Source organism: Pocillopora damicornis, chromosome 1 (assembly GCF_964200805.1).
Source record: "Pocillopora damicornis chromosome 1, jaPocDami1.2, whole genome shotgun sequence".
Lineage (NCBI taxonomy): Eukaryota > Metazoa > Cnidaria > Anthozoa > Scleractinia > Pocilloporidae > Pocillopora > Pocillopora damicornis.
In genome coordinates this window covers 17273851-17301449 of record NC_142670.1, presented here as the reverse complement: position 1 = coordinate 17301449, position 27599 = coordinate 17273851, and the positions used below count along the sequence as shown (strand labels likewise).

At 36.6% G+C, this 27599-nt stretch overlaps 4 protein-coding genes and 2 pseudogenes across 6 annotated transcripts in view; 3 read left to right on the top strand and 3 right to left on the bottom strand.

Moving 5' to 3' along the window:
- LOC149052409 (uncharacterized) overlaps window positions 1-1365 on the top strand; it is a 2386-nt gene extending 1021 nt beyond the window's left edge. The window contains exons 4-5 of the mRNA XM_089200941.1: window positions 2-75; window positions 656-1365. Of these exons, the coding sequence (XP_089057067.1) occupies window positions 2-75; window positions 656-1015 (434 nt within the window). The 3' untranslated portion in view covers window positions 1016-1365. The remainder of the gene's footprint in view (window position 1; window positions 76-655) is intronic.
- LOC149052402 (uncharacterized) overlaps window positions 1-27599 on the top strand; it is a 320642-nt gene that overhangs the window by 219735 nt on the left and 73308 nt on the right. The gene's annotated exons all lie outside the window — the stretch shown is intronic.
- On the top strand, window positions 11022-12017 carry LOC149052408 (uncharacterized; annotated as a pseudogene).
- On the bottom strand, window positions 13390-17267 carry LOC149052407 (uncharacterized). 2 transcript variants are annotated; one of them, XM_089195086.1, is made up of 6 exons: window positions 16867-17267; window positions 15830-16076; window positions 15371-15441; window positions 14765-14869; window positions 14391-14500; window positions 13390-13850 (listed from the first exon to the last, which is right to left on the bottom strand). In XM_089195086.1, exons 4-6 carry the CDS (start codon window positions 14769-14771, stop codon window positions 13485-13487), a joined length of 483 nt encoding a protein of 160 aa, XP_089051212.1. In that variant the 5' UTR covers window positions 14772-14869; window positions 15371-15441; window positions 15830-16076; window positions 16867-17267; the 3' UTR covers window positions 13390-13484. The 2 variants fall into 2 exon arrangements, with proteins under 2 accessions (XP_089051212.1, XP_089051205.1); XM_089195079.1 differs by having other exon boundaries at window positions 15371-16076.
- On the bottom strand, window positions 17524-19609 carry LOC149052406 (uncharacterized; annotated as a pseudogene). Its single transcript, XR_016183274.1, has 5 exons — window positions 19483-19609; window positions 19184-19235; window positions 18970-19035; window positions 18438-18609; window positions 17524-18300 (listed from the first exon to the last, which is right to left on the bottom strand). The product of XR_016183274.1 is annotated as an uncharacterized LOC149052406 (transcript).
- LOC113683151 (uncharacterized) lies at window positions 20860-26428 on the bottom strand. The gene is made up of 2 exons (XM_089193578.1): window positions 23497-26428; window positions 20860-21214 (listed from the first exon to the last, which is right to left on the bottom strand). The coding sequence occupies exon 1, from the start codon at window positions 26171-26173 to the stop codon at window positions 23498-23500; it is 2676 nt and encodes an 891-aa protein (XP_089049704.1). The 5' UTR covers window positions 26174-26428; the 3' UTR covers window positions 20860-21214; window position 23497.

Here is a 27599-nt window from a genome sequence, read left to right as displayed (position 1 = left end):
GAGGGTATCCGGTCACATATGTCAGTGCTCAATGAAGGAAGGCGGATGGTCACCCTCGGATACAATTATGAGGAAGTATGTTTAAACAAAGGACCCCTCTCCATATTAACTTTTGTAGAAAAGAGTAAGCTACCCTTAACAGCATACATTTTTTTGCGTGTTTATGTTCAGAGTTGTTCTCTCACATGTACTATATTGAACACATCTATTTAGGATAAAAGGAAGTCAAGCGACAGTACAAGTGAAGGTGAAGGAAGCCCACCGTGCTCACAGATGAAAAGGCACAAAAGTGATCACAAGTCAGATAATCAGAGTGACACTGAAGATTCCAGGTCAAGCAATGCTGACGATAACTGAAGAAGGATCACGCACAAATGGTAATCGTCAATTATACATTTAAAGGGTAATGTGTAGTTCCATAAAATATTCTTACCTCCCTCACAAAAGGGATTCTTTTACAAGAACCCCCACCCCTCTGGAAAGTCCAATTAAACTTGATACATTTCTTTAAATTTTTTGGACTTTGAGAACCCCACCCCACCCCTCCCAGGAATTTCCAATACCTTTTCTGTAGAGGGAGTATGAAGATTTTCTGGAACTACACAATGACATAATTTTTGTTTTATTTCTTTTGATAAGTTTAATTTTTCTATAGCGAGAGATTAAGTTCCAGTCGTTTCTTGCATTGTTGTTTTCAGTGGATCAGAGTTCGTGCAATAAACTCTCAGTTAAAAGTGCTGAAGTCATCACAATGGCAGTATTTAAAGAAACAAAAATGAAAGATGTAAAACTACACACGCAGATCCTACCAGCTTGCAGATATCTTAAAGTTGCTGGGGTCAAAGGGAAATCTAAGCCATCAGTAACAAAGCTTCTTGCTCAAGCATTTATTGACAAGGAATATGTAGTTGTTAATGAGTTAGAAAATTGCAACTTGGCCAATTTGACATTCAGCGATGTAACCGTGTCTTTTGATAAGGACATTGTATCAGATATAAAAGAGTGGCTGAAATAGGACTTTTCCTTTTAGTTCTTATTTGGACTACCAAGGAACAGTTAAGCCAAGGAAAACTAGGAGGAAGAAGAGGAAGTAGCGCATGTACAATTATCTCTATATTTCTTGCTGAATTGGCATCAAAATCTTGTAAGCTGTTACTGCCACATCATGGAAGGCTTTGTAATAAGTGGCATTCTGCTGTAGCAGAAGCGATTTCTGAAGGGAATAGTATATATGATAGATATGTTGATAAACCGGGCATACTTCTTGATGTTCATGATGTGGGGGAAATATATGAAACAAGCCTAGAGAAACATATGCACATTTCAGAAACGAAACCTGTTTGGTTATCGCCTTCAACTGATCCTTTTTCATGCACTTTCGGTTTTAATCTTACTCAGTTTTCCCTGCAAAGAGGGCAACATTTTGCTGTTTTTATTTGCCATAAAAAGTCAGTCTTAATTATAAGTGATGGCACTGGTAAAGTCTTGGTTATAGATACCCATTTCCATGCTGATACAAACAGTGGAACATATTTTATTTATGAGAAAGCAGATGAGGTTGCATTGTATTTCACCAAAAATTACCCAGGGAAAACAGTTGGTACTCTAACAGAAGTTTCATTTGTAGTTCTTGTAGACTGAAATTACTTGTGCATGCACCATTGATATAGTTTTCACAGGTTATTGGGCTTAAAATAGAAAAACAGCTGTCTGGCATTTTCCCTTGTCTTTTTGTTTATGGTGAAAAAAATAAAAAAAAGTCACCCACCAGTTATATTTTGAAACACTGCCGAAGAATGAATCCATATTTATGGCAAGGAGAAAAGAAAAAAAATCAAAGATCAGTTTAATTTGATGCTTCAGGGTTACTTTACTTGTCATAGCTCTGAAATTTTTTCTGCATTTTGGCTTAGTCATTGGCAGCCTACTATTTTGAGCCCAGCTGTTTGTTGTTTAAGTTGAATATTAACCCTACGTACATTAATGTACCACTGATCGATGGTGGTCCAGGAAAAGTACACTTTCAAATTAACATTGACATAAACTTGAAGTTGATTCATTTTTAAGAGTAAGCTGCATTGCAGACCAGAAATCTTAACTGGCAGGTACGTTTGAGTATTTGTTGTGTTAAAACATATTGCAATAATATTGCACATATTAATTAACCTTATATATCATTCATTTTTGTGCATGTACTTGTACCAAAGTATAGTGATATGTAAGGAATGCATTGAGTTGATTTCTACATCTTGACAAAGTTGAATTATAGCTGGCTTTAGTAATACACACCATGTTCAGCCAGCTCCAGATCTTTCAACAGCTATCTTTGGATAACTGCTTTGTGTGGTATGGAGTCAGTTGGCAGGTCATTGATCCTTAAGCATGGCAGATTTCTCATATGTTTCTGATAGCAAATTTAGGACCAGTATTGATCATGTATTCAGATTTATAATAAACTTCAAGACTATAGTTGTAAAATTTGTATTGTTTTATTTTCAACTGACTTCACATCACTGGCCCAGTTATACTTAGCATTTGACAGCCCTCATGATGCTTTTTCAACACTAGTTGATACAGAAAGCCAATTATATATATATAAGCTACTTATTATTGCATTGTTATAAAATATATTGTTTTATTGTAATACTTTTAATGGCAACATATCTGTACTGCATTGTTCTAATAAAATGGAAAGTTGGAGTTACATTACTTCTTGGCTTACACAGAGAGGGTTTCATCCTTATCTTGTAGACAAATCAATGTGTATTAAAAACCTTCCTCAAACATACTGGAATTCTTATATATATTAGATTAGCTTGTCTCAGCTATTATTAGCGATGTAATATGTGAGAAGTTTGATGCGAAATCTTTTGTTTAAGGAAGGTTTATCTTACAATTATAAATTACTACTGTTGGTATAACTTCAGTTCCAAGGAAGGCCTATTTGATGAAAATCAGAGCTCCCAATGGTGGAAGGGCTGAAAATATTAAAAAATTGGGAATTCAATAATCCCAAACAATTGTAGAAATTGGGACTAATATATTCTTGAATTCCCATTTCAAGTTATGTTTGGGTTTTAATTGGTAATTTTCAAATAACCCAACATAAAACAATTTGAATTCCCAATTTGGAGATTGGAAATTGCTATAAATTCCCTTTTTGTTTCCCATGAAAATCCCATTTTTGAAGGCGATTCCCAATTCTGGGATATTGTAGAATACCCAAAAATGGGAATCTACAATACCCAACAAGATGGACATTGGGAACAGTCTCACATTCCCAATTTAGGCAATGTTTGGGTTTTTCTTGGGATTATTTTAGAAACCCATTAATATCCCATTTAATTACCAATATGGGAATCTGCCATTTTTTCCTGTGAAAACCATCTAAAACTACCTACAATCGACTAAGAGAGTTCTTTGAGTACCGCATTGATAGTTTGCTCCTCTGGAGACCTCTGTAATCAATTTCAATTTTTGGGACCGCTTCACATGTTTCGTACCGCTTTCTTGTACTGAATGAAAGTTCTCTTACTTTGCATGAAAATGTAATTAACTGGGTGCCATTGTTAGACATTTGTTGATACATTTGTGCAATTTTGTCCTCTTTGACTCAAGTTGTCAATTGAAAAATGAGATCGACTGTAATTTAGTTTTCCATAAGGAAATTATAGGAACAATGATGGCCTTTGTAACTCCTATTTGTCGAGCACAATGATAGTCTGAATCATTCATCTACAGCTGGCCTCTTAAACCAGCCATCTCCATCTCGAGCTAAGATAATATTTCTTTGATTTTTGGTGGTTTTAGATGGTTGCACTGAGGTAGTTTTAGGTGGTTGTACTGAGGTGGTTTTAGATGGTTGTACTGAGGTAGTTTTAGGTGGTTGTACTGAGGTGGTTTCTAGATGGTTGTACTAAGGTAGTTCTAGGTGGTTGTACTGAGGTGGTTTTTAGATGGTTGCAATTAGGTAGTTTTAGTTGGTTGTGCAGAGGTGGTTTTAGATGGTTGCACTGAGGTAGTTTTAGGTGGTTTAAGATGGTTTGCTTGTAGATTGTTTAAGATGGTTTAAGATGGTTTAAGATCGTTTAAGATGGTTTAGGGCCTGGTTACATAAAGGTGGGGGACCCTTGGTAGTTGAGGTAACCTGCCTACCTGTGGTTGAGAAATAGCCTGTGTTAATGTATAATCTTACAACCTCAGGAACTCTAGCAACCCCAGCAAGATACATTGACCCACCTTGGGACTTTTACATGGCAAATTGCCATCCCTGTTGGGAGACATTCTCCTAAGCAGGTCACCCTGCCTATCATGTAAACACGATCAAGATAAAGTAAGAGATTATTTGGATAGGCAGGTTACCTCACCTAGGTGGAGTTCCCCAACCTTCATGTAAACAGGCCCCTAGGATGGTTTTAAGATGGTTTCAGTTGCTTGTACATGGCTTTAGATGGTTTTAGTTGGTTGTAGATGGTCTGAATCAGTTGTAGATCAGGTTTTAGTTGGTTGTGGATGGTTTGAGTTGCAGATGGTTTGAGGTGGTTGTAGATGGTTTGAGTTGGTTGTAGATGGCTTGAGTTGGTTGTAGATGGCTTGAGTTGGTTGTAGATGGATACAGATGCTTCCAGATGGTTTCAAATGGTTACAGATCATTCTAGATGTTTTAAGAAGGTTATAAATGGTTCCAGATAGTTTAAGATGGTTCTGAATGGTTTTAGTAGATTCAAGATGGTTGCCAATTTTTTTTACATGGGTCAAATGATTTCACTACCCTCAGCTGATAAACAAGCCAAGAAGATAATTGGCAACATCATGAAACAGGTCAGCTAGTAATAATCATAGTCATTATCATCATCATTATTACAAACTTACAATGATATTTATCACATTTTGTGATGTGGACTTTGTGTTTATAAATGACCAAGTTCAACTCACCAAGCTGTATAAAGACTGGATTGACAAGTTCTTGAAATGATATACCCAATACATCTACTGACCTTATGATTTTGTTTAATTTGTAAACTGGTCTTAAATTGTGCTATAATAGCAAACAAGCATTTCGTATTGAATTTTTCTGTTCAACATTGATTTTAATTGATCAGCATTAATTTATCAGTTTTCTTATTGTTACATTTATATTACTGGTGGATTGACTGTTGTCAAATAAAATTATGATATTTATCTGTGTGGATTGTAATTTAAGATATGCCAAAAATTTTCCCCTTTCTTATAATTTTACAGTTGGTCACCAGGTGTCTCAGCAAGCTCTTAATAAACAATGAAAGTTATTCTTAAACTTACTCATAATTACCTGTTTTAAATATCTTACTTTTTGGGTTTTTTCTTTTCCTTGATTTACACAACTTTCTAAGTATGCAAGCTCAGTAATTTTCATGTAATTAAATGTTTGTCACCATACACTCCCATCATGGAATACAACTTTAATCCAGCACTAAACAAACTGACATTGCTTAAGTAATGAGTATATATGTTATCACACTTATTTGGTTCTTCTAATTGTTACCAATCCTTATCAATGTTTTACACAGGTTGCAGAACTGGAAACACTTGGTGGTCATGCACTGATGTTATGTGCTTATGATGGTGTTTGTTACCAAAGTTCAGCTGAGATTGGTGACAGCCTTTTAAAAACAAACATCATGGAAACATTTGCAAGTAGATTACACTGTGAGTACTGACTGTAGATATGCATTAATTAGCACTTTACTCTTGATACATGCTTTCAGAAGCTCATTCTAATTTACTTGTAATGTTGAAATCTTTCTGCAAATTTTTTGCGCTTGAGAATTTGTGAATTGGATTTTTCCATACATGAGTTGATGAAAAAAAGAAAAACAATTAGTAAAACCAATTACCTGTTAATTCCAATTTGCATTTCATTCCTGCACTCAAAACATAAACAGAACCTCAAAAAAAAGTTATCGAGAGCAGTAGTCCCGGTACTCAATTTCTGTTACTCTAAGTGTACATCTATGTTCTTAAATATCAATATAATCTCAATATATTAAAACAATAAATGAATCTCAATGAAATTCATTACATTGATGCTTAGATCAACAACTTATTACACCAAGCATCTCGTTTCTTAAGAACTTAGAAAAGAAAGCATTATATTTCCAGTGAAAATAGGTCCTTAATTTATAGGTAATTCCCTGGTAGAAAAGCAAGACGTGTCAGTAAAACATCTACAAAAAGTGTTCAACTTCAAATACAGTATGCGTTTTTATAGCATATCTTTGCCTTTATCCATGCACGTGCGGATTAAGGTCTTCGAAGATCTAGCTGATGTTCCTCCAAATCATTGAAAATATCTTTGTTTTCTCTTTCCACTGAAATGGCCGCATTCAGTTTCAGTTGACCCATGATTGAAAACTACATATCCATAAACTACTATTTGAAGCATTTAAGGGGTCAATAGCTGTTTTACACTCAGCTTCTGCCTTTTCTGGGATTTGTTGCAATACGAAAAAGAGTCAGTCTTCTTTCCCAATATAAATTTTATTTCTGCTTTTAATGTATTGATGTGGTAATTCCCTTTATCTATGGCTATGATTTCTGTATAAGTGTCATATTCAACGCACCAAGGAGTGACTTTTAGCTTGGTTTTTTTTTTCCAGTCAATTTCTGTCTTTGTCTTTTGTAGGTGAACTTGTCGGAAACAGAGGAAGTAAAATGCCTGACGCTAACATACAGCAATTGGGAATTTCATTTAATAACCTTCCCTTGGATTTAAAGAAAGAGATTGGTGTTATTCCGCGTAAACCGTCTCTTTACGGAAGCGACCCCTTCAGCCACCACTCACACATCAACTTCTCCTACGCCCACTCCTTCCCTTGTTAATTCGTCGACCTCCTGTCAATTAGTACTCCCGGTTTAAGTTAAAAACCACTACCATTCACAACCGTAACAATACCAACTCACAACAAACTAACTACTAATAGAACTTACAAACACCTCAGTCGAAAAGATGAAATTTACACAATATACATTCTTCCTTCACTTTGACACAACCTCATCACACACAAGTTCTTTAAGTGTTTATCAGTCATCTGCATCCAAAGCCACAGTGAGTGTTGACCACTGTACTTCCCGCGCATCCATTGTTCTTGGCACTCCTTCCTAATCTCAACGCAGCACTTCCTCTGTTGCTGGTTTTATCGTTTCCAAAGGTGAGCAAGTCTTTGTGTCTAGTGCGTTAGCACGCAGAAACGATGGAAGAGCGTACGGAATTCGAAAAGCAATTTATATACGCCACATTTGAGCACGAAATATGATGTTTTACTCATAGTTTACCTTACGTGACGGATAACATGACGTGTACACTGATTTTCAACCAGTGGAATGTGTAACCATGTCGATATTTTATCGTTATAATTTCGGAAACTGTCGGTTGACCAATTGGATTCAAGTAGAAAACCGCAAGGTAGAGTCGGGAGCAATTGAATTCGGGGACGAAAATATGACGATGACTCTGATCTTTGACCACCATGTGCTTTTACCCGTGCCTTGAGGAAAGGAGGAATTTCACACTTGTGGATCACACTTCGGAAATTTGGTGGGTGTCCTTTTGCTCTTGTAAACTTTATGATGAACTTCTATAACGTTGGTTTCTCAGTATGGCACAGCTTTCGAAGTTTGAGTCAATGTGGTCGAGTAAAAGACTTTAAAGGATGTTTTCAAGTGTTCGATCGATGCTCTCCACGCCAACAGAATAGTCATGCTGCGATGTTGTTTACGATGCGTAAAGGAAAGAACTTCAGCTTCGTGAGCTACATTTGGGGAAAAGAAAAGGCCTTCAAGGCAAACATTGAGCCCCTTTTGGGGAACATTGAGCCCCTTTTGGGGAAAATTGAGCCCCTTTTGGGGAAAATTGAGCCCCTTGAGGGGATTATTGAGCCTGCCCGTTTGGAGATTACACAAAATGTATATAGAAGAGCGAGAAACCTGACTGATGTTAACGGAAAGACTCCTTTGACTGACGAAACATCTGCGAAAGCTGTGGTATATATGAACAGAAAAAGTTTTGTTAGTAGCAGTATAAATGCGATTAAACGTAATTTAAGCGATTTCTCGAAAACAACTGATGTGGATATGTTGTGTTCACGTGGAACAGCTGAAATTGTTACACAATTCAAAATAGCTGACCAAAAACAAATGAAACGACGTGGAAACCGAGAGCCGTCGAGAGTCTCGATGAAACGGATTGTGCAGTTTATGAAAAAAAGAAAAACAAGATATAAACTTAAGGTCATCATTAGGAAATATATTCCTAAGTCTTCAAGGTTATACAGCTTTGCTACTGACTATAAGTTGTGTTACATAAGATATCTTAAGAGATGTGACAGTTTTTTCACCAGCTTTGTTAATCTAAGCAAAGCAATCGTAAGTAAGCTTTTAAAGAAATCAAGCAGCCATTCTTGAAGATTTTCTGTATCAAGAACAAACCTTATGACTTCAGGTGATATTGAATTAAATCCAGGCTCTCAACTACATGTAAATTTCAACACTGAAACTACAGTATCAGTTGGTTCCACCATATTGTTAAACTTTCGGTTACGTCACCTGGGATTGAGACCCCTAGATGTTGGGGGTGCTGGTGACTGTTGTTTTAGAGCTGTTTCTCATCAGTTGTATGGTGATCCATGCCATCACTTGCAGCAGTAAAACATTATAATTCCAGAGCAGGGGAAAAGTTTAATGAAGTTAAAATATTATTGCTTGCCCCTACTGGAAAAGCTGCTTATGGTATCAAAGGGAACACAGTACATAGTGCCTTAACAATACCAGCATGCCAGTCTCTAAAGACATATAAACCTCCTGACTCAAGCAGACTAAATACCCTCAGATTTAAACTTCGTGCTGTTCAGCTAATATTTCTTGATGAAGTATCAATGATAGGCAATACTATGTTAAATGTCCAAATAAATAATAGACTTAAGGATATCAAGGGTAGTAAAGAGGTATTTGAAGGTATTAGCATAATTGCATTGGGTGATTTGTTTCAACTAGAACCTGTTATGGAAAGTTATGTGTTCAAAGATATGAAGAACTCAGATTATGGATCTCTTGCCCCCAATTTATGGCAAGAACATTTTACAATGTTTGAACTGGACGAAATTATGAGACAAAGGGAAAGTAGAGAATTTGCTCAAATTCTAAATAGATTGAGAGAAGGTAATCACACCCAAGATGATATTGCAAAACTGAAAGAAAGATGCATTTCAGAACACTGTATGAATTACCCAATTGATGTTCCTCATTTGTTCATTCAAAACTCAAAAGTTGACGAGTTTAATATTAGAGTTCACAGGGCAGCTACTGGTGACAAATATACCATCAAAGCATTGGATAGTGTTATAGGTGCAAATTCTCCAGAACTCAGAGATAAAATCTTCAAGCAAATACCACTGGATCCCAGGAAAACAAAGCAATTAGCTTCAAATCTTCATCTTGCTGAAGGGGAAAGAATAGAAATAGCCATAAATGTAAGAACTGATGATGGTATCACAAATGGTGCTGGCGGCATCATCAAGATGATAAAATTGTATGACACAAATATACCATCTGGTATAATTTGGGTTCAATTTGACTATGTGGATGTTGGTGAGAAAACCAGACATGACAACAGACATGTGTATGTCAATGGCATTGAATGCACGTGGACCCCCATCAAACCTGTTACTGCACAATTTGCAGTTGGAAGAAATAGAACAGCTCAAGTTGTAAGAAAGCAGTTTCCACTTAGACCTGCAGCAGCAAAAACAATACATAGATCACAGGGTGACACTGAAACTAGAATAGTTGTTAACTTTAACACCAGGAGAGCAATACCTCATGTACATTATCTAGGACTGAGCAGAGTAACAACCATTGAGGGATTGTATATTACTGACCTTTGTCAAAGCAAAATAGTTGTTAATCCTGAAGTAAAAGCAGAAATGCAACATTTAAGAAAAGACCAGCACCTCAAGCTTTCCATAGTTCCAATTTATAAAACAGATCCAACAGCCTTTAAGATATGTTTCCTTAATTCAAGGTCATTGCATAGACATATTCAGGACATACAAAAAGACTTAAACTACTCAAACATGGATGTAAATGTATTCTCAGAAACACGGTTATGTTACTTAGACAGTGATACTGACTACAGCATCACTGGGTATACCCTATTTAGAAATGACAGTCAACTTGACGTTTTCAGTACAAGACCTTATGGTGGAACTGCAGTGTACAGTAAAATTCCTTTTCTACCTGGATATCCAGTTTGCAACAACACTGGTGGTGTTGAAATAACTATCATTAAGGTTACAACAGTTCCACATATTACCATAATAGGCATATATCGGTCACCAAGAGTGCCAATTAGACAAATGTGTGTAGCATTGATCGGACTTCTTACCCTTGATATTTCAGGTTTCAAAGTTTTCATTGGCGATTTCAATATCAATTGGTTAAGTGAAAAAGACGAGATTCCTCTTTATAATCTATTTATAAGAGATCACAGTTACAGACAACTGGTATCATGTTCTACTACTAATAACAGAACCACTATAGACCATGTCTACACTAATTTACCTGAATCACAAATCCATGTACACATTTTAGAAACTTATTTTTCTGATCACAAAGCAATCTGTACATTGATTCAAAAATAGACCTTTATGGTTTTCTTGTCACCTTCACTGTAACTTCCATGTGTTTTTCTTTTTGTCTTAAAGAGAATATTCATAGTTAATGAGTACAAAAAAATGAAATTAACTCAAATGTACACCTTAGATACCAATCATGCACTGTGATTGACATTTAGGGGGTAATCTGCAGATATGTGATATGCAACACATATCCAGGTATGTTTATTTTATGATTATTGCTTTTGTGCCCTGTAGTACATACAGATTGCAGTTTTCTTTGATACCTGTTATACAACCCACAGTTACTGATACCATTTATTTCTCTTCGCTCTCCAGGTAGACACACCTCGGTTGTAATAGACAACAACAATGAACAACCTAACAGGATACATTCATAACGTATCCCCTGTTAAGCACTCCAACAAGACTCGCTATTTTGATATGCTTATTCAAAGAGAAGCGACCAAAGTACTGTTTCTCTTCAAGCAAGCATCTTGACTTTGAAAGATGCAGCAAACAAAAGTCCTCAGTAAAGATTAGCAACTTCACTATTAAAAATGACAGTGTTCTCATGAATGTAAGAGTCCAAATAGAGGAACTGAAGGAGGTCACTTTTCTTCAAGAAGAGATTCCCTCGACTCTAAACATCTCGATGCTCTCGAATGTCACCAATAACCAGCTTATTAATCTCAAAGCCAAAGTAGTCCACTTATCTGGAGTGAAGAAAATAATCACAAGAGATGGCATGAAGTCGAAAGCTGATTGTTGCCTCCTAGATCCATCTGGATCAATCAAACTAACCCTGTGGGAGGACCTGATTACAGAAGTTGCAGACGACAACACAAATAACTTCTGTAACCTTAAAGTGACGAAGGATAATGACAACTACTCAATTTACCTTACTACACCAAAGCACGACTGTTCCATTCCACCAGCTGATCCTTTCCCAGAGGAAGTAGCTTCACCAGGTGATTTGCCAGACTACTTCACCCAAACATCAACAAATGCTGAAGTCCTTGGTGTTCAAAATTTCATGTGCTATCGCCAATGTTGCAAATGTAACAAAAAGCTTCCAGCAACACCAGGGAATGTAGTAAAGTGTGAAACATGTGGCCTCAGGCAGAAAGTGTCTGCTTGCAGCAGTCAGTATCACTTGCAGGCATTGCTGAGACATGATGACATTAACACCACTGTAACATTTTTAATGATACTTTGCTCAGTGCCTTACAGTTGTTTAAAGTTGACGCTAAGCAGTCATTAACTGAAGATATTGTTGTTGAAGCATTCCTAAATACACCAATGCTCTTTGTTACCTTTGATGAGAAAACTAAAGCTGTGGCTGCAGTCAGTGTTGCAGAGAACTAAACTGCAGCAAGAACCAAAATAATGGTAAAGATCAGAATGCATCAACTCTATATTACCATTTAACAGGATACCAAAGCATGTATCTTTCACTAAAGACAAAAATGTTCATGTTATTATCACTGGGACAATGTTCTGTTATAGCATTCCCCTTCTCCCCAGTGACTTTTTGTATTTAAAAGTATTTAGATATTATATATTTTATTGAGTTTGTACATTCAATTGAAAACTGCAACTGAAGTACATTTATGAACAGTATTTTTAATGCTTATACATTGAGAAGAGAAAGTTTCAACAGTAACTCAAGGCTTTTAATGCAGATTGCTGATGTTGCCACTTATAATTTTCAATTACAAAAGTAAACCGTCTCAGTTGAAACCTTCAGTAATTATCAAGTAGTAGAGCTGTTCGCATTCCTTCATACTCTCCTGTTGTTAATCTTTCTATTTCTTTTTTATATTACAGTTATATGTTCATTAAATTTTCTGATGTAAAAGAAAATAAATCACAATTCCTAACTTGAATCATGTTTTGTTGACACTAGTTGACACTGAGCTTAATTTTTTTAGCTGATTGGTAACACTCACATGGAGAAAAGATATATTTAGGTGTCCTTAAACATGGATTAATCCTGTCTTAAACTCAGGTTTAATAAGTTTAAGTTGATGTTTAAGTCACTTATACCTAGATTTAAGTTGGACTTAAACCTGGCTTATACTATCTTAAGGCTAAAACTTAATGCAGGTTTAAGTGCACATTAAATGTGTCCAAAACATTCCTGTATGTTTAAGTACTGTTTAATTGAAGTAAACAGAGCTCAAACATTTAATGTTGTCAAAGTACCATTTAATGCAAATTAATCTGCTCAAAATTTGTTGCTTATTTTAGTTTTGAATCAAATTTGTGAAATCAGTGAAATATTATTGTTTTGTTGTTTCTTTACTAAACTGCCACCCACCAGGTCACATATCACACTAAACAATATATGTTTGAAGTTTCTTTTATTTTAAATTCACTGGTACACATTCTTAAAGCTACTGCCTATTTGTAATTAACCCTTTAACTCCCAGGAGTGATTAACAAGTAACTTCTCCCTAAAATATCTTGAACTTATCCAGCAAAGAGATAATGACAATTCTCAAACTTATCAGGTATAGGTCTTTGTCTTGATATCACACCAGATTCTCATAACTAAGTTACAGGGAAATATGTAGCAGCTAGAGAGGATAGTTACCAATCAGATCTTGGGAGTTAAAGGGTTAAAATGTCACACATACCTAGCTTATTTATGCTTGACAGGAACAAATTTTCCCCATCATAAGTCAATAAATTTAACAATACTTGGAAGAAACTATCCCTGTGATCTAGATGACAATAATTTGTTCTAACAAAACAATTACTTCAGTTTGCCATTAAATACATGATAAATAAATGAATAAAAAGTAAAAAAAGTGTTAAGTATTTTTTCAATCACGACTCTTTGTTTATCTGCCTGACAGCCCAAAGTGGGCCAGCAGGTGCAGGCCTCTCCGACATGCCACCAACACTCCTTGGCTTAGCCATTGCCCTGGCATGGGGGGTCAAATTATTTTTGTAGGTTCTGTCTAGCCTGGCTTTTGCATTTGTCAAGCTTGTTCTTTCCCATGATAGCTTCTTGGTTACATATCTTGCCAGTTTCTTTTCTTTTTCACCAGTAATGAAATCTTCTTGCTCCTCATAATCTGATTCTTTGCTACTCATATAATCAATGTAAAGGATTTCACTATAATACTGTTTTTCTTTTGGTGTCATAGAAGCTTGTAGCATCTCATAGGATGACTGACGCCTTTCCAGTTTCTAATGGAACAAAAAGCAACAACTTAGTCATTATTTAGTTAATAACCAGACCAAATTATATCTATGAAACATATAAGTTATTGTCAAATAGAAATACTTTTCTAACTCAAAATGATATCCCACAAAAGATATAAAATATGAAAATAACAATCAGCAATAAATAGAACTCCCAGAAAATAATTCATGCTACAAAACAGTACTAAATTAAAGCAAACCCATGTTATTTGGTTAACTACCAGCAAGGTTGACTTTCCTAATTAATGTGTATTTGTACACCAGTTGTAAACATACCAGTCCTACTTACAGTGTATGACAAATTTGTGCATGGCATTGTTTCATTTTTTGTTGCTGTATATTATCCCACATTGTATTGTGGTACAATGCCATGCACAAATTTGCCACAGTATTAAACAACACTTGTTGTCAAACTGAATTGAAACGTTTGATTCAGAAGCCATGCTTCAGCCACACTATCTTGAAAATTTATTCTTGAATATAGGTTTAGCATGGCAAAAGAAAGACAACTTAGCTAGTCCTTACATTTAGCAAACGCCTGCTCCTTTTGCACTTTTCTTTATGCTCTTCATTTTTCCCTTTTCTTATCCTCTGCTCTCTTTCTTTAGTTGTTTTGAAGTACCGATAAAACTGAGCTGTTGAGTTAAAAACAATAATTATTATTGCTGCATGATATCCTAAAATTACAATACAATGACAAGTCTATGTGTATATGTAACATCAGCTTATGGATATATATTAATTAAAAGAATTAATGATGGTAATATTGTGTTTTCCCTCTTAGTTTTTAAGTTTTCTGTCCAACATATTTCAGAAAATTTGTTTGATTTTGCACAAGGTAAATGTTTCTTGTTCTAACTTGCACACAACATTAAAACTTGATTCCTGTAATGTAATACCTTCCATTTGTAAGTCAGTCCATAGGCAGCTTTCTCCTCCATGCTCTTTTTTTCAGTACTTCTTTCACTTTTGTAAAAATACTCTAGTTTCTCTCTGACTGTGGACTGTAATAAAAATGAGAATGTTATTTTTGTTTTAAACAATAGCCAGAGGCAGTTATAATATTATTATTCAGCCGAAAAAGGAAATAATAATTCAAGTAAAGCAGTTATACAAGAGGGACAATTTTCTAATCACTGCTGGTACAGTGCAGAAGCTACATGCTTTTTACACCTTCAAACTGACATTAGGATTTCTGGTTCCTGGAGGGAAAAGATTTCTCAAAACAAAAATTTGCATGTATTAATCTATCAGCAACATAATAGTTGAAATAACAGATTCTAAAAGTTTACCACCTCCTACTCCCAATTTGAATATTTTACACTGGCCCCAGACTCTAAACACTAGCCTCAAAACAGATAACTAACAGTCCCTTAGAAGAAGCTGGTCAGAGAGATATTTAGTTCTTGGTGGTAAAGTTTTAATTCTAATATCTTGCATGCCATCTCTCTTAGTGCCTTGCTATTTAAATACATCATCTTATGTATGGTAAAAAAATAACATACTCCTCATCAATGATGAAACCTTGTGTCACTTTTTTTTCTACCATCTTTTTGTAGATGAACCGAAACCGTTTCTGGAAGATAATATGGAAGAACATCATATGTCAAAAGTCAATTCAAACCACAAACTTGTTTATTTCTTTAATCAGGGTCAGCAGGGTTTTTGGGTAAACAGTACACAGTGGAATTTTAAACTGGGTAAACAGTATTTTTGCTAAATGCTTGCAAAATAGGCACAAGAATTCAGCACAAGGATGTTCCAACTTTGTGATAAGCACTAGAACCAACATCTACACATATTGTGCTTTAAGTTAACACAGAACACGCGTGATGGCGGAATGGCGGTGTCTTTGAAGACACGTTTTATGCTTCTGATACACCGCAACTGAAACTCTCAAACACAACTTAACGGTACTAAAGTTGAAAAAATTTATATCCTTAAAGTAATTAAAGAATATTTACCCTTAAGTCATTTGGAATCACAACATTTGATTCTCTGCGAGAGCTTTTAGAACGTTTGTTGCCTTTCTTCTTTGCCTGCCCTTCCAGACTCGCAAGTTGGTTCTTCAGCTTTGCATTTTCTTGCCGAAGGACTGCATTCGTATCTTCTAGTTTCTTTTGCCCTTCGAGAATCGAATCAATCCTTCTACTCATTCTTTCCATAAGAACAAGCTGTCTCTCTTGAACTGGATCGTTTGCAGCCATCATCCTATCGAGGAAGAATCTAAACACGTGCCCGCAACGAAACGAAACTCGACCGAGTGAACGAACGACAGTGAAAGATCAAATATCCCGCGATTATAGTTTTGGACATTTGATTGGCGTTCATACGGTATTTGTCATGCGCATAAGGATCTCGGCCTCACTCTGGGGACGAGACATACCGCGTCCTCGATACAAACGCGCGCTTTTCAACGTTCAGTTAGAGATGTCTGGTGACGTTTGCAGTTCAGAGCTGTTTACTTCATGCTCAGAAACCCCGGTTTCCTTGTTCAGCAAAACCAATGCTTGGGAAGTTTTAATACCCTTTGTGTGTGGGACGCAAATAACTTTGAACCTAGAGCATCAAGCTACTTTTTGCCTGTTTATAGGATACACAGTCTTTTTGCTGGAGCTTATTTAACTCTTGACAATGTAAAACTCATGGCAGTTTGCCCTATTCCACGCCGTGCCATTATTTTACCAGCCAGTTATTAACATCAATCTACATTCACATGTCGTTGTTGTTTTTAATATATTTAACAATAAATATTATTCCCCTTAGTGGTGGTGGATATTTAATGAGCTGTGAAGTATATACCAAACCAGTGAGATAAAAGAATTATAAATTTATATCTCAGAACACTGCAAAAAAAAGTTTTTCACACTTCAGCTTAAGCTGGGAAGTGGATAGCACATGCATGTACTATCCTGAGTTTGAGTAGCCAATCAGAGCATGCAAAAAACACTGTCCACTGGTTTGGTATATACTAAAACTATATGGTTTTGAAGAAATGTACCTTATTTGCTCAGGTTAGTCAAATTCCCTGTGCAACCACCTTCCTTTAGTGAAACAGTTTCCAACACAAGAAATCAAGTCTCTTGTTCACAATCAACAAACACAGTTTCATTACCCAAAGAATTGAAAAAGCAATAAAATCAGTAGCGTGAAATATTGTGGCTTTACTAAATACATAATATTAATATTAATCTATGATTAATTCATTGAAGGTTGCTGGAGGCTGCTCTCGTATGGTTTCTGGTTCTGGTGAGAGATTATGTCAATAAAGTAGACTTGGTGTACACCAAAAGATTTGATGTGTTTTTAAGGTCCTTAAACACGGCATAAATATTATGATAAATTTAATGTTGTATTTAAGGCTCCTTTAACTAGACCTTAAATCTTCCCAATAGGTTTAACGTTAGATTTAAGGTGGTTTAAAGTAACCCTAAATCCTTCAAAGGATTTAAGTACGGTTAAAATGACTTAAACATAGCTTAAATCTCAATGTCGATTTAATTTGCATTTAAGAATGCTTAAACCTCGCCTAAACAAAGGTACATTTTAAAGTCATGTTTAAGTTTAGTAAACATGGCTTAAATTTGTCTTTGGGTTTAATAGTTGTTTAATTTTACTTAAATGACACTAAAATTTGGCATTTTACCCAGTGACTTGTTCGTAGATTTACATTCTTGATTGAGAGAGGAAAAGGAACAGGCAGTTGAAAGGACTCAACTTACAATCAAGATATTTCTGTGTTTAAATCTGAACTATCTGAATCAGATTCACTGTCACTTCCGTATTCAGCATTGAGAACGGAACGCAGGTCCTCAAAGACTTCACTTTGGCCAAGCTGTTGAACCACGTCAGCTTCATCAGTGTTGTAATCGTCTTTCATCTGAACCTCCTCATCGGCATCATCACAATCCACTTCGGGGAAAATTCTAAGGTCAAACTGAGCTTCCCATTCCTCATGGCTACCATCATCATTAGAAAAGAGACCGTGGAGATGACCTGTGAATACGGAAAGCTCATCCATTTTAGTGCGGGCAATGGAGAGTAATGCGCGAGCTCGCTCCGTATCTTTCTGTGCCATCAGTTCCTTTGACCAAGTGTCCAATACCTTCAACTTTCCCTCGAAATGACTGAACATCCGAGCCATTTCTTCTTCTGGTGTTGGCTATTTCCTCTAAGCATCTTTTGCGTGTGTGAAACAAATCAATGAGTTGCCTCTTTAAACAATAGGGATCAGCAGACTGCGGTTGGATGTCATCGTTTAGTACACGCCACAGTGGACTGTCGATGCTTAGCGCGTCTTCAACTGCAATTGTGGAGGGGTATTTACAACCCACCGTGTCAACGTTTTGTCTTGTGTACTCCTTGACCAGCTGTTTAATGGCTCCCGTTGCCTTTGTAATTTGCGTACAAAGCCGTTTTGCAATGGCTTGTCCATCTTAAGAATTAACACGACATGAGTCAAAATGATACCCTAGAAAGCCTAGGTTATAATCATTTCAATACGATGTGTTGGTTAGCTGTAATCGGGCTTTTATCGACGAATGTTAGCACTGGAACATATCAATGCAATACCTGCATATTTCTTCATCAGTTGTAAGAGAAACCACCTTTCTGAGCACGTGAAATGCATGGATAATAGCAAGTCTTCTCGACGCTTGTCTTGCAAATCGCGGAGGTATGCAATATACTGTCAGGAGACCATCGGGGTTGGCCGCCCTCAAGGTTCTTTAGCTGTTGATCCAACCTATTACCAGCGTAAAGGAAAACAGTGGAGAAACCCAAAATTTGGTTGAAATTATTGGTTTGGATTTGCATTGCTTTGAAGTGCGATTGGCAATCAAAACTTGCCCTGAGAACCCAGTGAAATACCAATAACGACTTCCACGTTTAATGACATAGAATTGTCCATAATTCTGATTGCCCGACTGCCTGATTGTCTGTTTACTTCTATGATAAGCTATTTCTAGATTTTGTGGCTGGTAATGAGTTCTTTGCTTTGTTTTGGCGGACCTCATTTGAAAATCGTTTTAATATCCTTAGGTAAAGATCATTTAGTTCCCAGATTAGGGGAATAAATTGCAGGATCCAAAATATGGTTTCATACCTGTCAAGCTGATCGGTTAGTACTTTCCAAGTTTCAGATGCCGGGGAACATTTTTGCAGGTTTGTTCTGGTAATGAACAGTTTGAAAATTCAGAAGACAAGCATCAGAGAAAGTCAGGAGAAATGACAGAAAGTGATGGACCAAAAGTGACACATTTCCTGTAAAATTTGGGGTAAACATTGTATGAAAACCAGATCCCCATGCTTCTTCATACCTTACACAGAAAAACTGCCTCAACTTGTCCGGGTAATCATCTGGTGATGAACCTTCAAGTAGGAAACGTAAAATCATAAACGAACTTGTAACTGTTTAAGTAACTTGCGTGTACCTATCTGAACTTCAGTTGTAGTACTCTAATTTCCTCTTAAGCACTTCAAAACATTTATCCCTCTGTAATCAAAAGGGGAGCAAAGTACAATGGAAATCATTCATTTGTCATGATTATTATAGGTCGTTAAAGGTGAACCATTCCAAATAAGTTCCCCTCAATGAATAGGCGAAGTTTGTACGTACTGGGTCTTCCTGTACTGGCCGCTTTGTTAGCCGTAGATTTCTCCATAATGCTCCACTCTGAGACGCTGGATACGTCCACCTTAATACCTTGGTAATAGTAAAATGGGGCTGTATCATCATCTAGACATACCTATGTATCTAACAAAGTTACATTTATCGAAGTTTCATTTTCTAGTATTCCGCAATACCCAAATGCCAATTCGCTAATGAAAGGAAAAGAATACACAATTGATTGTATCAAAATAGTGCACCACTTAAGCTGAAGTTATTTGAATGAAGTTGGTCCATGGAGTATGAAAACATACCATGTGGTTTCTTTACAAAAGTTCTTAAGGAACGTTAACCGTACATTTATTTACGACATAAAGCTCACGACAGGACGCGCATGCAATGAAGTCTAATTCTTTTTAACACGTAAAGGAACAATGTAATTAGTTGAAGGGAAAAATAAAGAAAGTAACGAAATCAAATCCCTACGTGTCTCATTCAACTTCTCAAGATGCAAATTGAGTTGCTCTTCAGTTTCTTTCTCCGTTTCCACTGCTTTCTTTAAATGGTCACGAAGTCGTTTTCCTAAATTTTTGGGAATAACGAAACATGGTGAAAAACAGCAAGATAAAGTTTGAGTTTACGAAAACATATCACAAATCGTTTATAATATGATATACTGTGGTGATAACTGTATTTGTAAAACGTGAAGATTAACAGCTAAATTACCAAGGTTCGAAATTGACTTTTTAGCGTAATGCATCAAGAAGTCAGTTAATGTATCAACTCGGTGGGCTGGAGTCATTTCCTTCGTTATTTTTGCTGTTGGCCTCAAGTAAGACCACAGTCTCTCCATCACCTCGCCATCACTCATCCCGAACCCTTCCAGCCGTCTTCCACTGTAGTTGACCTGGCGTTACAAAAGACCAAACAAAGCTTCACGAAAACAATAACTGTTTTAGAGTAAGCATGCATGTGTTTTTTCAATACCTTTCAACTCCTCAAAAGTGTTCAAAAGGAAAATATTTCAAAATACCTGACAAGAAACTTTGTGTCCATAGCAGTGAAATGCAGGTATCGCAAGAGTAGCATTTTCAAACAATGTTTCCTGGTGCGTATTCTACAGAGAAGATAAATTAAAAACAACAGGGCATCATTTAACAAGCAAAAATGCCAGAGTACCATGACCACAACTTAATTCAAATAAAACCGCTAAAAAATCTTACTCTCAAATGTGTATCCAGCACACATGCAATATCATAGAAGAAGCGACTGTCGATAGCTTTATCTTGCACGTGATTTTTAATCCATTTTAGCAAATACACAGCATTTCCAATCCTGTTTAATAAAAATATAATCATTATTAGCCACAATGTCCATGCAGTAATTTATTTGTTCCCTAGTTTCATTGAGTACCCTAATAGAAATGGTATATAAAACAGAGTTATGCTATACAGCAGTACGACTATCATACACAAATTCTTTCCTTAGGAACCTAAAAGTGACATGTCTCTTAATTTATGCATCCTACAAGGCACTCTGGTTACATATTTCTTAACAATAACTGACCAATAATGTACAGATTTCCTGTTGCATGTAAATACTCTTCTCCTCTATTTAAGCTGAAAAACTTCAGTGGCACTTCGTGCTTGCAGCCTCCACCAAAGAGGGCTGTCTCATCGAGCTTTGTGGATTTGTTTTTGGAACGGAGATTGGAACCAGCTTGAAACTGATTACACTGCTCCTACAACAGAAAAAATTTAACTCTTAATCTTCAACTTCCTTTCTACCTTTTCTTGAGATGTCATTTAAAGCAGAAGTATCAAAGATAAAAACAGAACAGGAATTAAGATCTATGTAGCATTCATGTACGTGTAGCATTCAAAGTACATATGGGTTGTTGGAGGTGAACCCTCACATTAGAAATTAAACATTACATTATGGGAAAGGTGGCAAGGAAAATATTGGCAGAAAATAATAATCATTCATCAATTTCTCATAAAAATTTAAAAAATGGGACAACCAAATAAATTTACTGCTTGATAACAACCCCTCCTCTTTCATTCAGGCTTGAGACCAGCAAGAGTGACAGTAGACACCCTTGGCAGAGTTAGTTGTGTAAGCAAATACAAAGATATTACCTTTAAAGACCATAAATCAATTACAAAAAAAGAGGGAAAACTGTATTTGAAAAAAAAAATAAATAAAAAATAGAAAAAGATCAAGGAAAAGAGGGGGCTGCAATAAAGATTATGTACTTGTTCTTGAAGCTGACAATTCACACAGTTCTTGTAAATTAAGTCTACAGAACAAACTAACAATATATTGGAGCTACATGTATTTTGGGCAGAATGTTACCAAAGTAATTAACCCTTCAAACTGTACCATATTTAAATTATTCAACACAAACATCATTATTACAAGTAACGAACATAATTGTTACTTTTGGTCTCTCATTGCAATGGTTGAGTAGTGGTATGAGTACTGATGGGTAACAAAAGGTTAGAGCATAAGGCTCAAGCAGACCACTATCATGCACATGTCTGCCAATTTAAAGTTATATCACATTGATATAAATTTTTTTACAAGATATCTTTTCAAAGCTAACAAGTAATTTTTAAAAGAGCACTAAGAAAATTCTAAAATGAGATCTTTAGTGATCCTGAATATTTCATTATCTATAGGCAATATCTGTTTGTACTTTTACTCATCAGAATCTCTGCACCAGTTTGTGTTTTCCTTAAAACAATGCATCTCTTATGCCCCACTTCTGAATTTTAACATGGAATGAAGAATGATAGCCCTCTAGTTTAACTGAACAAACATGCGTAAATACAAAAAAAAAATATTCACAAGTATTCTCGTCAATCAGTGGTATTGACCCTTTAACTCCCAGATCAAATTTGTCATCCTCCTTACTGCCAACCATACAATTTTTATGTTAGTTCAGAGAATTTTAGCATTAGGTCAACTAATTATTCCCAAATTGATATTTTTCTTTATTCTCATCACTTATCTACTTGATATTGTATTGATATTGCAAGGAGAAATTCTGTTTTGGTCAATCATGAGAGTTAAAGAGTAAATGATATGAGAATATGAGAAATTCTACTTGTTTTCCATAACAGCATTTTTGGTAGAGTATATGTGAAATGTCTGCAGCATATTTGCCCCCTTAAATCTAACACTCACTCCTTAAATGTGTCTGTTTATGAAATATTGATAACTTAAGCCCTTTCATGATATAAATAACATTCCTGGCAAGCTCACATCTCCTTAATTTCTTTTTACATTTAAATTTAAACAAAATCTTTTAGAACTCTCCCAAACTTAACAATATGCCAAAACAAATTACCAAAAACTAAATTTTTAACTAATAAATATTTTTGTTAATGCCTATAATAAAACTGGAGTAAATTTTTAAACATAACTATATCCCACCAGTTAAAAGATCAGTGTTCAAATCTGTCCCCATTTGTCTCTTCAGCCTCTACATTAAATCTTGACCCTTTCATTCCAAAGGTCTAAAAACTAACTCACTTGACTGTAAATCCTTACAGTTCATTTTTAGTGCTGAGAATATGCTGTAACATGGACAAAACTCCATTAATAACAGAGCACTTCGTAGGTGACTAACTCTAGTCTTTGGATGAATTGTACAACTTTGATATTACAGACCACCTTTAAAATTGCTGGGTAATTAACACAGCATCTCTGCTTTGACTTTTCAATGTTATGTTCCCCAGTTGATGATTTTGTTAATTCTCTTAACACATGTGAGTTAAATTTTCTCTCATAAAAAGGAGTGAAAAGGTTAATCACTAGATTTAAATAGCATATAATCCTGAACAGCATATTGCCAACATCCCATTATTAACTAAAAAAATGTATCTTCACCTGGTATGCTCTAGTTGGTAACTAGGAAAACATATTAGAACCCACAGTTCTAAATGTTTACCATCTTTAGTATTATAGAGATAACTTGACACATTTTGATAGCTTTCAATTTATGATACCTGCACTTACTCTAAACAATAGTCTCTGTATCACCAGCATCAAGGAGACATCTTTCAACAGAATGTAAGTTCTCACTGCTTGAAGCACAGCCAGAGTCTTTCTTGTCTTTGCAGGATACTGAAACTCCATCTTTGGCTGCTTTCCTCCAACTGTGACCATCAGTATGAATAGGCTGCATTTCCCATGTTTCATTTTCATCAGCTGCCTCATCCCCATTAAGTAAGCTTTGTCTTTTCTCCTCCTGACTGGAGATGGAGGATGAAGGTGCCTTCTCAGTTGATAGGTTTGACCTGTTATCATCTTGAATTGTGCTGTGAGGAATGTTACCAATATCCTTAGCTTCCATGCCATTCATGTTTGTCTTTCCTGTTTCATGATCACAGTCCTGGGAGGAAGTTTTTGGATTTGATGAATGTCTTTCATTCTGAGCTGGTTGATCATCACTTTCTACAAAATGACTCAACATTGCTTGCATTTCAGAGGCAAAACTACTGCCTAGATCCTCGTAGGACATCTTTAAGCAATCCATCTCTGTTTCAGCACCATCAAGATTAATGGAGGAGTTCTCATCAAACTCATTCCCTAAGTCATTCAGTCCATCTTCCATCTGCTCTATACCACCTCCTGCTTTAGAGGTCAACTTACTTCTCCCTGTATCAATTTTAGCATTAGTTTCTTCCCCTGTAGAAGTTTCACAGAGAGAAACACTCTCTGCTACTCCAGCCAGGGGAAGGATTTCCTCACAGGAGGATCCTTCACACATTACAATCTCTGGGACTGGTAATGTATTGTTGTCTACAACTTCAAATGTCTCTTTGCTGTTTGTTTCAGGAATACTTGAACTAGCAGCAAACACCAAGTTCATTTCTTTCTCCTGCTTTCGCTTTTCAATGTGACGTTTTGCACAGGGCACCATACTTGCCAAAATCATGCAAATGACAAGAAAAGCTAACACTGAAAGAACAACCACAGTCAACAGGCTGTCATCCTCATCTTCATCATCTTGTTTGCCTCTTGCTGCAGCATGCATTTCTCCAATTATGGTAGTTCCAGAAAAGGCAAATGTTCCATTTAAAGCCATTGAGGTTGATAAGCTTACAAATGTTGGTGTTAACTCTGCAAGATAACCACTTGCAGGAAACAATGCATGCTGTGTGGTTAAATATGGCGTGCGAGTGAGGGCCATATGGGACATAGATGACCGCGATGATGTTGGCATGACAACAGATGAAGAAATTTCAGAACAATATGCTGACGGCTCAGCAGCTTGATACCTGATATGAAATCCTGTCCAAGCTATTGCATCATCACTGTGGAATTTCAGGCGAAGGGTATTCCCTGAGCTACAGATAACTGAAGGGGGTGGATTGCTATTGCAGAACTTTCCAATGATTGTTGCATTCGAATCAGTGCCATTCCATATTGTCAGATGATCATGGGGGCACCTCTGCCTATTTAGGTCTCCCTCGACTTTAAAATCCAAAAAAAGTAATTTCACAGATTTTCCTTCCGGCACAGAGATGGTCCATGTACATTTAGAATTGTGAAAATATTCTTTAGGAAAATTAGGTGACTTGACATCACCATTACTTCCTTGTAATTGTTCCTCGCAACCTGGGAAATACACTGCATAAAAGCCAACCTGAGGATCTGAGGAATTAGACTTGTATCGTACCCATAACCTACTACTGTTAGAACTGACTGGGGGAGGAAGGCTGCTTTCGTAACCACAATACTCGACCAATAAGGGTGCAGTTGCATAAGGCATTCCACCATCTCTGAACTCCACTAATCCATTACTACAAGGAATGTTGAAATTAATAAAATCAAAATGCATTTGTGAAGTGTTTGGTAAGATCACCGACCACAGACAATCTTGATCTTCCGTCGGCGTACCCTCTGTCACGATGTTTCCAGGTTCTTGGGCCAAAGCGCCGCCACAACCGAACGAACAACCATACACTTCTAGCCTCATGCAAACGAAGGAAAAGTAACTGGATGGGTACACGCGTAGAAAACGTGCGGTGATTTCCGGTGTAAGCACATTAAGCACAGTACCGTTTCGTTTTTTATTCCCAAATAAAATTGTAGCATTGTCGCTGTTTTTATAAAGCTGCCATGAAACACCGTCCATACTGTACTTCAGTTGATATTTGCTAACTCTTCCCATTCGAAGAGACATTAATTCCACTGGAGGGTAGAAACCTTGTGTTGCGATTGCAGATATCGTCGTTATTCTCTTCATGTCGATTTGAAGGTACAAAGGTTCCAATAGGCTATCGGGATAATCAGAACACCAAGCAGATTTCCCGTTCAATCTGGCCGACGAGGCAGGGAAATCTTTGTGCGAGTCCAGAGCCGTCACGAACGAATCTTGTATTCGACCACTCTCCATGCCAAGGGGAATATTACAATCGTCGCAACCCGAGGTACGTCTCGTTTCTCCTACGCAATCGGCTCCGCCATTTTTCGGTTTTGGGTTAGTGCAATCTCTTTCTTTGTGTCGAAATGGCAGCAAATTGCTATCCGATGGGATTTTGCAAGAACTCCAAGCTGACCAAGCGCTCCAGTTTCCGTCAATAGGTTTTGGTTTATCCCCCCAATTTGGCCAAGGCCATACACAAACACTTAGATGTACAAAAACAGATAAAATGACGAACAACTGTACTTCATGTCGCACACACATGGCGATCGTAATCCTTCTACAAAATTCAAATGAAGTCCACTCTACTGACCTTAACGATTTACACCGGTGTAAAAACAAATTAGAAGTACAATCCTTAAGGAATGATAAGAGGTAATCGAATAAACACTGAGGTTCCCTTCCGCGCTCCAATCGTTGTTTACCAATGTTGGTGTTTCTGCGAACACGAAAACGTGTATAATATAAATGCCAATATCTTAGACAATGGATCCGAGAAGCCGAAGTACAAACATTATGGGATTGACAGTAAGAACTGTTGTGCTCGTTGCAAAGATCTAGTCGCGGCGTAGATGTGTTATTTCCAGAAATAGAAGGTTAGAGCGGAGTTTGCGCTAGATGGCCAATACTGAAACGGGCTTAATGACAACAGATATCAATGTCGCTATATTGTGACGAGTCGTTCACAATTCAACAACCGGGTTAACAAAGTCAGGTTGAAAAGTTTTATGCCACACAAGCATTTCACACCAGGTTTACTGTAATCGTGGCCATTATATTGATGGACCATGCCTGTAGAAAAAGTTTTCCATCTGCCACAATCTCGTTTCAGTTTTGTTTCAGTTTTACCTCAGGACAGGCGAAATCCTGCTGTGTGAAGAATAAATTTCGCAACTAATTGACAACTGACAAAACTTAAAAAGAGTAACCTTCACAAGATTTTTTCCAAGTTTCCTATATTTTGGGTTTCGTAGAATTTCGTAAACGTGTTTCAGAAAGCCATGGTCTGTTTGTTTGTTTGTCTGCTAATACGTATGACAAAGACAAGTGATCCGAACTTCCGGCTTTAATCCAACTCATTTCCGCTTTGTAGCCAAGTTGAGCCAATCACTTCATACCCAGCTGCAGGACACATGGCGCGCTATTAAAGATGGCGGATATGGTAAAACGAAGATTTATCTGAAATAATGAGCTTAATGGGCAACGATTGCAGAAGAATCTCGGGTTTAGCGAAGCCTTTTGTGGAATGCAAAACAGAGGTAAGAGTTTACTAGGCACATTGCGTTCACTACGCCTAAGAAGTACGTGTAGTTAACACAAGTAAGTACGTTTTAACAATGTAGTCTTGTTCAAAATTGCGCAAGACTTGGTTATGAAATGCCGGTACATGTAGCCGCAAGGGGTTGGAACCACGGACTGTTCCAGTTTATACCCACATTTCTTTTTCTGAGCATTGCTCGTATCAATCTAAACCGTGACAAATTACCTAATAGGAAAGTTATTTGAAACCCAGAATAATAAAATGACGTCGAAGGCATATGTGAAGTTTGGTTTGTTTATTTTTAATTGAAAGCTTACACAATGCTACGGATTTACATATGTTTTTCTCCACGGAAAAATAACTATTACTTGCAGTTGCTGCGTTAAATGAATTCTTCAGGACAAATTTATATTCAGGTTCTTTTTTATT